Source organism: Peromyscus leucopus, chromosome 17 (genome assembly GCF_004664715.2).
Source record: "Peromyscus leucopus breed LL Stock chromosome 17, UCI_PerLeu_2.1, whole genome shotgun sequence".
In the NCBI taxonomy this organism is placed as follows: Eukaryota; Metazoa; Chordata; class Mammalia; order Rodentia; family Cricetidae; genus Peromyscus; species Peromyscus leucopus.
Genome location: NC_051077.1, coordinates 12,403,890 through 12,417,453, shown reverse-complemented (window position 1 = coordinate 12,417,453; position 13,564 = coordinate 12,403,890). Strand labels below are relative to the sequence as shown.

The following is a 13,564-nucleotide window of genomic DNA, read 5'->3' as shown; positions in this document are numbered from 1 at the left end:
CTTTTCCAAACCTGTCTGAAAATGGAAATGCAATAGTGCGTCTCTCCACATTGCCAAGAAGTAGCTCCTGTCACACAGCTTCTAGAATGGAGGGGCAACCACTTTCAGATCCAGCTGAACCCCTGGCCCTGAAACCATGTGCCCTCTCACAGATCCATACTACAGACCTCGGTTCTGTGACTTCTCCACCCTTGCTAGTGGTTTAGACCCCACATTGTATATCCCTCAAACTTGGCAAGTACTGTAGATAAAGACTAATGCTTCCTTGGGCCCTGCTTTAAGCTATGGATCCCAGCTGTGTAGCCATTGCACACATATCTACATCTTAGGCACTTGAAATACACTCCCAGCAAACCAGCCAACTCCCTGGCAACTGAAGTTGTAGCTTTTTGTTTGTCCTCCAGATCCTGAATAGGAGTTTGCTCTACACAAGAGACTTACTACAGTTTTAAGGGTCTATCCATACATTGATATGAAGAGATGGGACATGAAGACATTTTTATTATATAATGATAAAGAAGTCACCTTATCAAGAAGATATAGTGTCAATTTATGTGCAGTTCGTGTCAGAACACCTAAACATTTAAGCAATCAAGCATGAAGGAGAAGACAGATTGCAGTACAGCCAAGAGTAGGGGAACACAATCCATCACTGTGCACAAGATGATTGTTCTGACACATGATCAACTAGAAAACTATTGGTTACTTTTTGGATTACTATGAAGGGAAACCCCTATCTTTCCATGGAAATTTTCCCTTGGTTCCCTCTGCAAAGTCTTTGAATGCTGTTGGCTTAATAACCCTTCAGTTGGGCTAAAATGACTTTCTGTAGGATGAATTGGAAAAATTATTGGAAAGACCATGAAGAGTTTATTTCAAATATTATGCTTAAAAAATACATCTAGGGCTAGGGAGATGGCTCAGCCATTAAAGGCTAGGCTTACAACCAAAAACAAAAAGGTCTCTATAGTTTTTAATAGAACAGATATGTTCATATTTGAAGTCCTGGTTTTGATTGTCAAATTCATATGAAAGAGAATGGACATGGTTGACAGTCCAACCAGTGTTTGGTGCTAGTTGATTATTTATGGCCCTTATTAATTATGTAAATATTTATTTAGCATCTTAATTGGGTGGAAGTAGACTTCTTTTGAGAATGTAGGCAAAAATTGGGTGTGAACAACAATGTTGAGATAAGGATTTCTATTCTTATGGAGCTTAAATTCCAATGTGGGAGGGCTTCAGACAAACAAAAAAATTTATGGACAGACACAAAAATGAATCAAATAACAAATGCATAATGACATGAGTTATGTTAACAAAAATATTTGAGTGATCAAATAGTGCAAAGCCACAAGCAGGGTGGCAGGACTAAATCCAGCTGCTACAGGTGCAATGCCCAGGCATGTTTGTCTGAGGAAATGAAGCTTCAGAAACAAATGGGAACAGTGAGAAGGAGCCAGTCAAGACATGGCTTGGAAAGAGTATTCCAGCGAGAGAAAAACAGAGCCAATGTTTTAGCACTTCATGGAGTATGGATGCTGATGTGGGTCATGACCATTGGAAAACACGTATTTCTGACAATCTTGGGGAATCCCAGCTATACATTTATTTTTTATTGCTGCTTCATAACTGTAATTTTGCTACATTGTGGCGTGTCTCTGTTCCCAAGACTGTCAGAAACAGTGTTTTCCCATGGTTGTGACACACAGGTTGAGAACTGTTGACGTAAGTCCAGGTAGGGAGTATGACTGAAATGTAGTGTATTGGGATCAGATTTTTTTTTTTTTTTAGTGTAATGATAAACCAGTTGAGATATTTAAGTAAGAGACCAAAACTATGGTTTTGGTTGAAAAAAGATCATTGTAGTTGTATTTTGTAGGTCATTGTAGATAGCATGGTGGGAACCACTGGCAATTAATACAGTAGAAAATATGAGATGTGACCACACTTAGGCTGTACTTATGAGGCATTGTCAAGAAGACTCCAATTAGGAGATGGAGGTAGCTGGTGAGGGGGAAATGGCCTCAAGGACCATTTCTAAGTTTGGCCTCATCATCTGACTAGCTAATGGTATGAAATAAGGAGTGCAGGGATAAAACAGTTTGGCTTGAGATATTAAGCTGAAATTCTATTAGTCAAAGGCAAGATCAGTTCTATGTCAGGTAAGAAAGCTAACATTTCTTTGGGCTCTTTGTCTCAGCTGAGGTGGGATGAATGGCCTACTGTGTTTAATTATCTCTGATAGTTGTCAGGGAAGGCAATGTCAAACCCTTTGCTGTTTCGTGGTATATTTGAAGCATTGCCTCATTGTTGACCATAATAACCCAATATTTTATTTTGTTTATTTGTAAATAAAATATTTATGCACTATTTTATTACCCTGGTACCCTCTATGAGTAGCAATCTATTAAAATGCATCCATTATTTGATTACATTTCATAGGACTTGATAATATAGCACAGAGACCAGAAATACAGTATCTCATTCCTGAATAGGCAATTTCTATTACTTAGGAGGCTTGGTAAACATCCCAGATTTTTAAGGCAACATTTGCCTTAAAGTCAGATGACTTCACATTTGCAAAATGCTTTCCTTTTAATGACTCAGTCTCACTCTGGGAAACTAAGTTGGATTAAAAATGAGTCTCATATTTTTGGTTGTGAGCCTAGCCTTTAACGGCTGAGCCATCTCTCCAGCCCTAAAAATGACGAGTCTCTAATGCTAATGGGGAAGGGTGTATAAAACATCCTCTCTCTACAAGTTTCATTTCTGGTTGCTAAGATGAAATACCCTACCTAAAACTACTTGGGGGAGAAAGGGTTTATGAGAGTTTCTGATTCCAGGTTACACCCTGTCATTTCAGAAAAATGTGAGTTGTTTGAGACAGCTGGCTGGTCACATCACATCTCCTGTCAAGGGCAGAGAAAATGAATGATGCATGCTTCCTCTGCTTAGGCCTGTTTCTGTACTTAGACAGTTCTGGACTCAAGCTTAGGGACTAACGCCACCCATGGTGGGCTGGGTCTTTCCACATCAAATCTCACACAGACATGCCCACAGGCCAACCTGATCTAGACAATCCTTCACTGAGACACTGTTTCCATACTACTCTATATTGTCACATTGACATTAAAACCAACCAACTTACCTCCTATGCTTTGGAACCTAACCCATCTCCTATTTTCTGGCACCTCCTGTTAATGCCCCCTAGGTTACCAATCTATCAGTGGATTAGTCCCCTGATCGAGGATACTTGTGATGCAGTTACTCTTCCATGATTTCATACAATACCCAGGGCAACACCTTCAGCAATGAGTCATTTGGGAAGTCTTTCCTCCCATTAAGTAATGGTACCTTTTTTTTTTTTTGCTTTCTTTGACAAAGCCCCTCCTCTGTCCACACATCTACAACTCTTCCTTCTCTTGTAGTTTGTGTTATAGAAATGAATACAGGGTAGCAAAGCAGCATCAAGTTATAGTCATGAACACCTCCTTTCTCTTAGTTCTTTCTCTGTTCTTACAGCTTACTAGGAAACCTTTTGAGTTGGGTAATAATGGCTACAGAAGTAAAGGAAATATGGTGTATGAGGACATGGAGGAACATAAATATATATTCCGATCTAAATATATTTCTAATTTTGACAGGTTCACGGAATGCTCCATTTTCTTGCTATGAAGAAATCCAGGGTCAAACTGATCGGTTTGGCAACTGTGGTAAAGATCGGCAAAACAGATACATATTCTGTGGATGGAGGTGGGCTACATCAAGCAACGATACTTTCTATGCTATATTCTTTTTTTATTTAGCTTTTCTCTTTAGTATATACCATGAATACCAGTTGCTCCAAGTACCCAATTTGCATGGCAGTGAGTCTGAAGCCTGAACAAAGGCCCAGGCCTGGACATGGTTCTGCTACAAGATAGCACACAAAGCTTTTATCTGTGGGTGATCATTCAGCCCCCAAATCTAATCTAAAGCATACTCACAGTGCCCACAGAGCCTTTCCCTTCAAAGCTACTGGCTTTTTTCTTATAAAAATGATCCCCATGATGCTTTACTACTCCATGTGTAGTATAAAATCAAGCTCAATTTCTTGTGCGTCCTCAGAGAGAGCCTTTTCATATTTTGTTCATGAGTTTAGTAAAAATATTTATTAAGACCCTGCTATGTACTAGATCCTGGGTTAAATAATAGTTGGCAGCATACACACACACACACACACACACACACACACACACACACACAGAGAGAGAGAGACACACACAGAGACACACATACACACACACCCTTATACATACAAACATACATATGCTCACACACAGATGCATACACACACACACACACACACACACACACACACACACACACTTGCCATTTGTAGGTTCTTAAACACACCATGGCCTTGGCTTATTTATGCTTCCTGATTAAAACTAACTTGTAAACTTTGGCTCTATAATGTCTACAGAGCTTTCTGGAACTGGAAAACTAGAAAACCACCCTAATTTCTATAGGGACTTATTATTTATGGTCAGATTTTTAAAATCATGTTTCAAATCAGTAAGGTCCTTGAGGGTACATCTATCAAATTTATTCATTATTCTCTGTCGCTAATTGGTTACCTGACAGTAAATATATAATCCACAGAATAAACAAAAGACTGTGAGTAATAATGAATACTTTATATCAGTGGGTTTAAACTTTCTCCCTTAAATATTTATACAAACACATTATATTCTCTATGTTGGCATAAATAGTCATGATTTTTAATCAAAGCAATTACATTTCTAATAACCACCTAATATGTACTAATCATTTTTATATTTTCAGAAATCTCATATGTGGGAGATTAATTTGTACTTACCCCAAACAAACTCCATATAACCCACCTAATAGCAGCACTGCTTCTGTGATTTATGCTTTTGTACGGGACCAAGTATGTATCTCTGTGGACTTTGGATCGAGTGTCAGAGAAGATCCACTCAAGGTCATTAGTGGCTCTGTATGTGACCTTGACAGGGTAAGTCACTTACAACCAGTTTCTTAAAAATCTAGCTTCATTTATTATTTTGGTTAGCATTTTCATATTAAAGTATTCAATTTTGATTTGCTCTGTGTAACCCTAAATGTTTGGAGGGAGAAATGAATGCATTTTAACTCATGTTTAGCTCGTAATAGAGAAATACAAATGTTTCATTCTTCTAGAACTTCAGCGTCATGAGTGATGGCTAGAGAAGAGACAAAAAAAAAAAACGTTTAGGAATAGATTGTGCTTAAGTACTTTATAGCATGGACCATCACTGAGAAGGAATTCATTTAGTCTTTGTGGCTCAGTGAATTAGGCTACCCTTGAAGTTAGGATGCTTACAATGATTATGGGACATTTTACCAGTTACCTGAACAATGTGAGATGTTTCTAGAATAAGTAATTTTGGGGATAATAACAGCATTTACTCTAGAGGGCTATGGTGGAGACTGAAGGAGATTACATAATATGGACAGAATAGTGCCTAGCACATAGTTTGAGCTAAGTGTAATTTGGATATATATATATATATATATATATATATATATATATATATATATAAACATTTTTTTTTTGTTTTTTTGGGACAGGGTTTCTCTGTGTAGCTTTGCACGCTTTCCTGGAACTCACTCTGTAGCCCAGGCTGGCCTTGAACTCACAGAGATCCACCTGCCTTTGCCTCCCGAGTGCTGGGATTAAAGGTGTGCACCACTACCACCCAGAATTGGTTATTATATTTTTAATTTGCATCCATGACCCCAACTCAAACCTGTAGAAAATAGAAAGGGAATGAATTTACCTCAAAATCTCATTTAATTTCTGACCACATCTGTGTTTGTGTGGAAACATGTCATATTTTATTAAAGCTACCTACTTACTGGACCACCTGAGGGTGATTTAAAATACCAGCCCTTATATTTTAGGCTTAGATTCTCAGCAACATTTGAGTGGAAGTGTGGTTTTTATGTTTCTTCCTATATCTTAACTCTCTACCACTCACATCACAATGGTGCTTTTGTTATAACTGATGAGCCTACAGTGACACACCATTATCACCCCAAGTCTTTAGACCACTTTGGATAATCTCCAAAGACTCAGTGATTAGCAAACATATTCCTAAATATCACACTGGTCAAAAAATCAAATCTCAATAGAATTTAAAAAACATTTTATGGGCGGTGGTGGCACATGCCTTTTATCCCAGCACTCGGGAGGCAGAGACAGGCAGATCTCTGTGAGTTCTAGGACAGCCTAGCCCACAGAATGAGTTCCAGGACAGCCAGAGCTGTTACACAGAGAAACCCTGTCATGAAAAACCAATATATATATATATATATTATATATTTATATATATATATATATATTACATATTATTGTTTTATATTATTTTTTAAACTAGCAAAAATTTGACATCAACATTTGAGGAATGCTGTAAAATTACTAGACTCAAATTTGTAGCAGCAAATAGTTATGGTTTTGATATTAAATTTTTAATTACAGTGCTAAGATGGCTGGAGCCCTCTGAATTGGAAACTTCTTTCTATTTTCTTTAGATTTGTTTAAATAATATATGTGTAGAAACAAGATTTCTTAAGAATCAGTCGAGCACATGTTCAAGCAAGTGCAATGGAAATGGAGTAAGTAGCCACATGTTTCTGGGTGTTTCTCAGCATCAGTAATTTATTGGTCTCATCTGATGTCCACAGTGTGCCAAGGCCTATTGACACCTGGGAGCTGAAATGAGCAGTCAAACTCAACTTCTTTTTTTTATTTTATAATTTAATTTAATTTTACATATCAGCCACGGATTCCCTTGCTCTCCCCGCCCCCCACCCCTCCTCTGCCCTCCCCCCAACCCACCCCCTATTCCCATCTCCTCCAGGGCAAAGACTCCCCTTAGGATTGAGTTCAACCTGGTAGATTCAGTCCAGGCAGGTCCAGTCCCCTCCTCCCAGGCTGAGCCAAGTGCCCCTGCATAAGCCCCAGGTTCCAAACAGCCAGCTCATGCACTGAGGACAGGACCAGGTCCCACTGCCTGGATGCCTCCCAAACAGATCAAGTCAATCAACTGTCTCACCCATTCAGAGGGCCTGATCCAGTCGGGGGCTCCTCAGCTACTGGTTCATAGTTCATGTGTTTCCATTCATTTGGCTATTTGTCCCTGTGCTTTTTCCAATCTTGGTCTCAACAATTCTTGCTCATACAAAACCTCCTCTTTCTCGCCAATTGGACTCCTGGAGCTCCACCTGGGGTCTGGCTGTGGATCTCTGCATCTGGTTCCCTCAGTCATTGGATGAGATTTCTAGCACGACAATTAGGATGTTTGGCCATCCTATCACCAGAGTAGGTCAGTTTGGGCTGTCTCTCAACCATTGCTAGTAGTCTATTGTTGGGGTATCTTTGTGGATTTCTGTGGACCTCTCTAGCACTTTGCTTCTTCAAATTCAACTTCTATAATTAGTGTTAGAAAACGTTTTTGGTTAAAGTCCAATTGACTATGACTTTAAAAAATCCTGTTACAGTGGAGGCACTTTTCCAAGGGCCTTAAGAACCTAAGTAGCCTGCCTGTTCACCGCAAGGATTTAAGTCTCCTGTTTGCGAGTCTGTGGGTTCATAAGAATGTCGGTTTTGCCTCTCTCTTGAAAATTCGTCTTTGTACTTACAGGAAAGCACATCTCTATGCTTACAGAAAAGCTGAGTGGCAAGTTCAACTCCCCTGCCCACCATGGTCAGTGTCACACAGGCACAGTGTTGAATTCATTATAACTGGTGATAGACTTCAACAGGTTATTGTCACCCAAAGTCTAGTGTTTAGCATTAGCATCTTGGAAACACTCAGTGCCTTGCATCTGTGGGCTTTAATGAACATTGGATGGCATTCATTATTGATTCACCACACAGTGTTCACTCTTCTAAAACTCTGTGCTCGGCTTAGCTACGCTTCTTTTTCCTACCAGCAGCCCCAGAGCTTTTACTGACTTTACAATGTTTCTGAACACATACTTCTCCAAAGAAGCAATATGAATAGGCAGCAAATGTCTGAAAAAAAAAATTGCTCGCTGCCATTAGTTATCAAGGAAGTGCAAAACTAAACAACAACGTGGAATCTCACCCCAATAAGAATGGCTGTCCTCAGAAAGGCCAAAAGTAACCAGCGCTGTCACCAATGCCGAGAAAAGGGAACTTGTGATGATTAATCTTCACCGTCTGCCGGAGGAGAGCTGGGATCACCTGGAGATACACCATGGTTTATCTGTGAAGGTGTTTGAAGAAAGTTTTAACTGAGGCAGGAATACTTCCCCCCCCCACCCCGCCCCCAGTGTGGGTGGCTCCATGCCACAGGTTGGGGTCTGGGACTGATGACAAGGGAGAAAATTGAATGTCATCATTGATCTCCTGCTGCAGTGGGTACATCTTCTGAGCCTGGCTAGTTTCACAGAGCATGACAACCCACAGTTAGATCCATTTTGTACAAATGATATAGTTTCATTCTTCTTTCTGACTGAGATTCCACATAGATGTAATCCTCTATTTGTTCACCCACTGGTACTCATGGAGGCTAATTTCATAATTTGGCTGTTGTGACTATGCTACAGTTAGTATAAGCATGCAGTTATCTCTGTTGGAAGCTGTCTTTGATTCTTTGAGGCCGTGCATCCAGAGGTGATGCAGCTGGATAATATGAAAGTTGCTTAGCAATCGTATAGAAGGGCTCATGTTCTACTCTGCATCCTTGCCAGTATTTCCTGCTGCCTGTTTTCTTGGATAGATGGACAATGTTTTCCCAAGAGGCCAGAAGTTATCAAATGAAAATCCTAGTACTAGGTATGGGATACCTCCCTGTGAGCTGTTTCTCAGGGAGTTTCCAGAGCACCCCCAAAACCTTGCAGGCTATGCTTGGTATCCCTGGTTGCCCACCAGCACAAGAACATAGGACACTATTGTTGCAGGTTACCTCACACTTTGGTTGCAAGGCATTGAGGAATCAAAATGAATAGAAGCTGATGTTTTCTCCATGTCGTCTAGCTTTCATAATGCTGGGAAGTGCTGGCAAGCTGCTGATGGAGAAAATTCAGCAGTGGTCCACCCACGTGTGTACCCCATGGGCTATAAAAAATGACCTGCTTGTCAAGATATGCCTATTTAGAGCAATAGTCGCTTGAGTACTGTGGGGTAACTACTGCTTTCTGACTGGACTTGAGGCGCGCTCCACAGGATGGAGCTCACACCTGGTCCTGTCAACTTGGCCAAGAGCCCGTGCCTGGAGAGTTTATAGGTCTCCAAGGCGAAGTTGCTATGGTCACTTTACCAAATGGACGCAACATTCCTCTACCCATTTGCGCCCAGAGATCAATGCTCCTGTCAGCTTCAGTATGTGAAGATTATTATTATTATTATTATTATTATTATTATTATTATTTGCAGTGATTATGACAGAGATTCATAATTGGTCAGAGTGCAGGGAATTAGAGACTGTAGGATGCTTGGCATCTGTGTCCCGCTCCCTGTCTCCCCACAGGCTCAGATAACATTGAGGAGGAGGGGTAGGAAGAGCATCCGAGTTTGGGGAGGAGGCTGTGAAATAGTTCTCTGGACACCACGCAGTCATTGCACTCACCACGGCTGTGGTTGGCTGCTCAAAACTGGATTTCTTTACCTTTTCATTTGTGCTGGGGAGGGCTTCGTGAGACCCCCCCTCTTCTCACTGAGGGGTTACAGGCAGTTAGTCAGAGGGTAGAGGAAGACAAATAATTTTCTTCAGTGGTCTGGCCACTGATGCGCTGCCCACGCTCCAGGAAATAACCCCCAACTCATGCTCGCTCAAGCAACCACAAGGAAGGTCAGTGGATCAAAGACAACATTAAAAGAGGAAGGGGGAAGTGTTTCAGCAGAAGTGGGGTAGGTGATGGGAAAAGAGGGGTAATAGGGGGTGAAAATGCCCCCAGCTCATTATATACATGTATGAAGCTGTCAAAGAATTAGAAAAATGGGAGCTGGAGAGATGGCTCAGCGGTTAAGAGCACCGACTGCTCTTCCAGAGGACCTGAGTTCAATTCCCAGCAACCACATGGTGGCTCACAACCATCTGTAATGAGATTTGGCACCCTCTTCTGGCGTGCAGGGATACATGCAGACAGAACACTGTATACATAATAAATAAATAAATCTTAAAAAAAAAAGAGAGAAAGAATTAGGGTTGGGGATTTAGCTGAGTGGTAGAGCGCTTGCCTAGCAAGCACAAGGCCCTGGGTTTGGTGCTCAGCTCAAAAAAAAATTAAAAAAATGGTCAAACGTACAAAAGTAAAAGGGTGTCGCTAAATTTTCATGTTCAAGCCTTTCTCATACCTTTCTTTCTGGTTTTATTCTCAGTTTTCTCTAGTAAGATAAAGAAATGATTATTTTTTGCATTTGTTAAGACTTGATTTTTTATTTTTATTTTTTATTTTTTGCCAAAGTGTGATTTTGGGGGGAAGTTTGTCCATCCACTGAGAAGAATGTTAATTCTCTGTCAGATTGAATGTTTAGTGTGTCTTCTGAGTTAATTTATTCTATAGTGAAGTTTGAATCTGAAGTGATATTTTTCTGTGTTTTTTTTTTTTGTCTGTAAGTTGATAAGGGTGGGGTGTTCAAATTTCCCATCATCATCATCACATCTGACCCACCTATTCCTTTATAGGTACTAATCTTTCTTTTATAGAACTGAAGAACTGATCTAGGGTGCACATTTGTATTGACCATCACTATGTCTTTTTTTTTTTTTTTTTTTGGTTTTTCGAGACAGGGTTTCTCTGTGTAGCTTTGCGCCTTTCCTGGAACTCGCTTTGTAGACCAGGCTGGCCTTGAACTCACAGAGATCCACCTACCTCTGCCTCCCAAGTGCTGGGATTAAAGGCGTGCGCCACCACCGCCCGGTATCACTATGTCTTTTTGACTAATTGTTTCCTTTTTTGCTTCTAATTTGGCCTTGTGGTCACCTTTATACATACATACATACAAATATATATATGTATATATATATAATTTAGGATATATATGTATATATAAATATATATAAATATAATAAATATATATATAAATATAATTTAGACCTTGTGGTCACCTTTATACACACATACATTTATATACATATATATATAATTTAGAACACACACAGAGTACACATACACATATATGGCACTGTACATTCCACCTTTTCATTACATTATTTCCATATTTCCCTTTCTACTAATTTGTGTTTATCAGGGCAAATGGTATCCTCCCCCAGCATCCCCATCCTCAGAGAACAGTCATCTGTTTGTTTATTTATTTATTTTTATTAAATTCAGTTAGCCAGCATGCATCATTTGATATTAAAGAGTATTCACTGGACATCCTTTGAGACAGATCTTAGCTTGTAGCCCAGGCTGGCCTGGAACTTGTACCTCTTGTTCCTCAGCCTTCTGAGCGTGGGGATTATAGGCTTGTGCCATTTTATCTGGCTTCGGCTTTAGGGATCTTTTGTATCTGTCCACGCAGCCTTACCACTGGCATGCTGCACAGAGAAGCTTTGTTTCTGGCTCCGTCTATCTGTGACTCTAAATGTCCTTTGCCTACCCCTTCTTTACGTATGGCTAATTTTCTGCTGTAATTTAGTTGATCAGGCTTTCTGCACCTTCAGCTTCTTCTGGCCCCCCATTGTTCATATCAGAGGCCTCATACAGTGCTCTCTGAATGTAGATGCTCTGGGACAGTCTTTAGTCCACGGCATTAGTTTTTCCGTTTGAACTAGTCTGTTGACAGTGCTTTCCACTGCAGTTTTTATTTGATTTTTTTTCTTTCGTTGCCAAGATTCTCATTTGGCTCCCTGCCCCAAATCTCAATTTCTTTGCATTTAGAAAATTGATTATTGTGGAAGTTGCTGATTATTTTTTCAACAAGGTTCTTATTCTTAGGTTGAAGTTTAGATCCAGTTAAGATGGCATCAGCTGAGTTACAGGAAGAACATTTTCTGTCTTTGCTAGTAAATGTTTCACAATTAGCCTGGGGAAGGGTTAGGTCTTTGCTTGCAAAGGCCAATATCTGAAGCAGCCAACAGGAAGTCACTGAATCTGAGGAAGGGAGACGATACATGCCAGTCAGCCTTGGGATTGGTGGCCTCTAACACATCACTAGATTTAGAGTTGATGTCTGTCTGCTTCTGAAACTGCTCTCTAAACTTTTTTTTTTTTTTTTTTTTTTTTTTTTTTTGAGATAGAGTTTCTCTGTGTAGCTTTGGAGTCTGTCCTGGAACTCCTCTGTAGCCCAGGCTGGCCTCGAACTCACAGAGATCTGCCTGCCTCTGACTCCTGAGTGCTGGGATTAAAGGCATGCACCACCACTGCCACGACATGTTATAGTTTCCAAGTATGTCTCCTTTTGTATGTAGCTTTTTAATATCTCTTCCTTTGATGTGTGAGTTTTAGTCTACGGAACCAAATATTCACTTTGTGGGATTCCCTCTTGAAATCACATAAATATAACCATACTTAGCTAAGATAAAAAAGTAGACACACAGCCTAGCACACAGTTTCATAATCTTAAAAACTGATTTACACATCTCAAAATGATCCTAGGTATGCAATTCACTTGGTGAATGTCACTGTAACGAAGGCTTCGGGCCTCCAGACTGTAGCACGAGTGTCCGGTCTTCCTGGTGGTTTAACAAGAATGGTAAGTATTTATATCTTTAAACAGCGATCGAGGAAACATCATAAAATCACCTAGTTCCATTCACACGCAGCCACATTTTGCCACCCAAAAAGAGGCTAATAGAATTTGGAAACAAAAGGCAATTAGACGTTTCTCAAATAAATGAGAAATGGGCTGTCTGTTTCTCTATGCTGCTGTATCTGTCATTTGGGGGTGTTTCCCATCTGCCTCCCCATCTTTACAAAGTGTGTGGGATCTCAGCTCTAGGCAATGTCTACTGCATCTGGTACAGCCACCATGTTTCTGTTAAAGGAGAAACAACATGGAGGACAAGGTTTGACGCAGTCTGTAGACTTCACGAAACAAATGGTAAATTCTACCTGAAGAGATAATAGTGGAGCCGCTACCATGACAGACTCTGGTGCCTGTCCTTGACGCACCTATTAGAGCTGGAAGTAGTTTTGGAACTCCCCCTTTCTCTCTGTTTTTTTTTTTTCCAGACAGGGTTTCTCCGTGTAGCCCTGGCTGTCCTGAAACTCACTCTGTAGCCCAGGCTAGCCTCGAACTCACAGAGATCCACTTGCCTTTGCTTCCTGAGTGCTAGGATTAAAAATGTGCTCTAACACACCCGGATGGGACTCTCTATAATTAAAAATAGTTTTTATTTTCACACAGTGCATTCTGTTGGTTTCTCCTTCCCCAGCTCCTAGATCCCGCCCCCCATTTCCCTACCTACCCAAAAGCCACATCCTTTCTTCTTAGGGTCTGACAGGCTCAGGTAGGCACTGTCAACAAGCGATGGATTTAAGATTGGAGCTAAGCTTCTCAATTTCCCTCGGGTGCCCCTTCATGCAGCGCCACAATCTTGTA

At 40.5% G+C, this 13,564-nt stretch overlaps 1 protein-coding gene across 2 annotated transcripts in view; it reads left to right on the top strand.

Moving 5' to 3' along the window:
• Positions 1–13,564, top strand: part of LOC114705737 (disintegrin and metalloproteinase domain-containing protein 32-like) — an 81,533-nt gene that overhangs the window by 52,939 nt on the left and 15,030 nt on the right. For both annotated transcript variants that reach the window (XM_037211653.1, XM_028887791.2), the window contains exons 13-16: positions 3,648–3,756; positions 4,831–5,020; positions 6,580–6,663; positions 12,619–12,715. In XM_037211653.1, the coding sequence (XP_037067548.1) occupies positions 3,648–3,756; positions 4,831–5,020; positions 6,580–6,663; positions 12,619–12,715 (480 nt within the window). The remainder of the gene's footprint in view (positions 1–3,647; positions 3,757–4,830; positions 5,021–6,579; positions 6,664–12,618; positions 12,716–13,564) is intronic.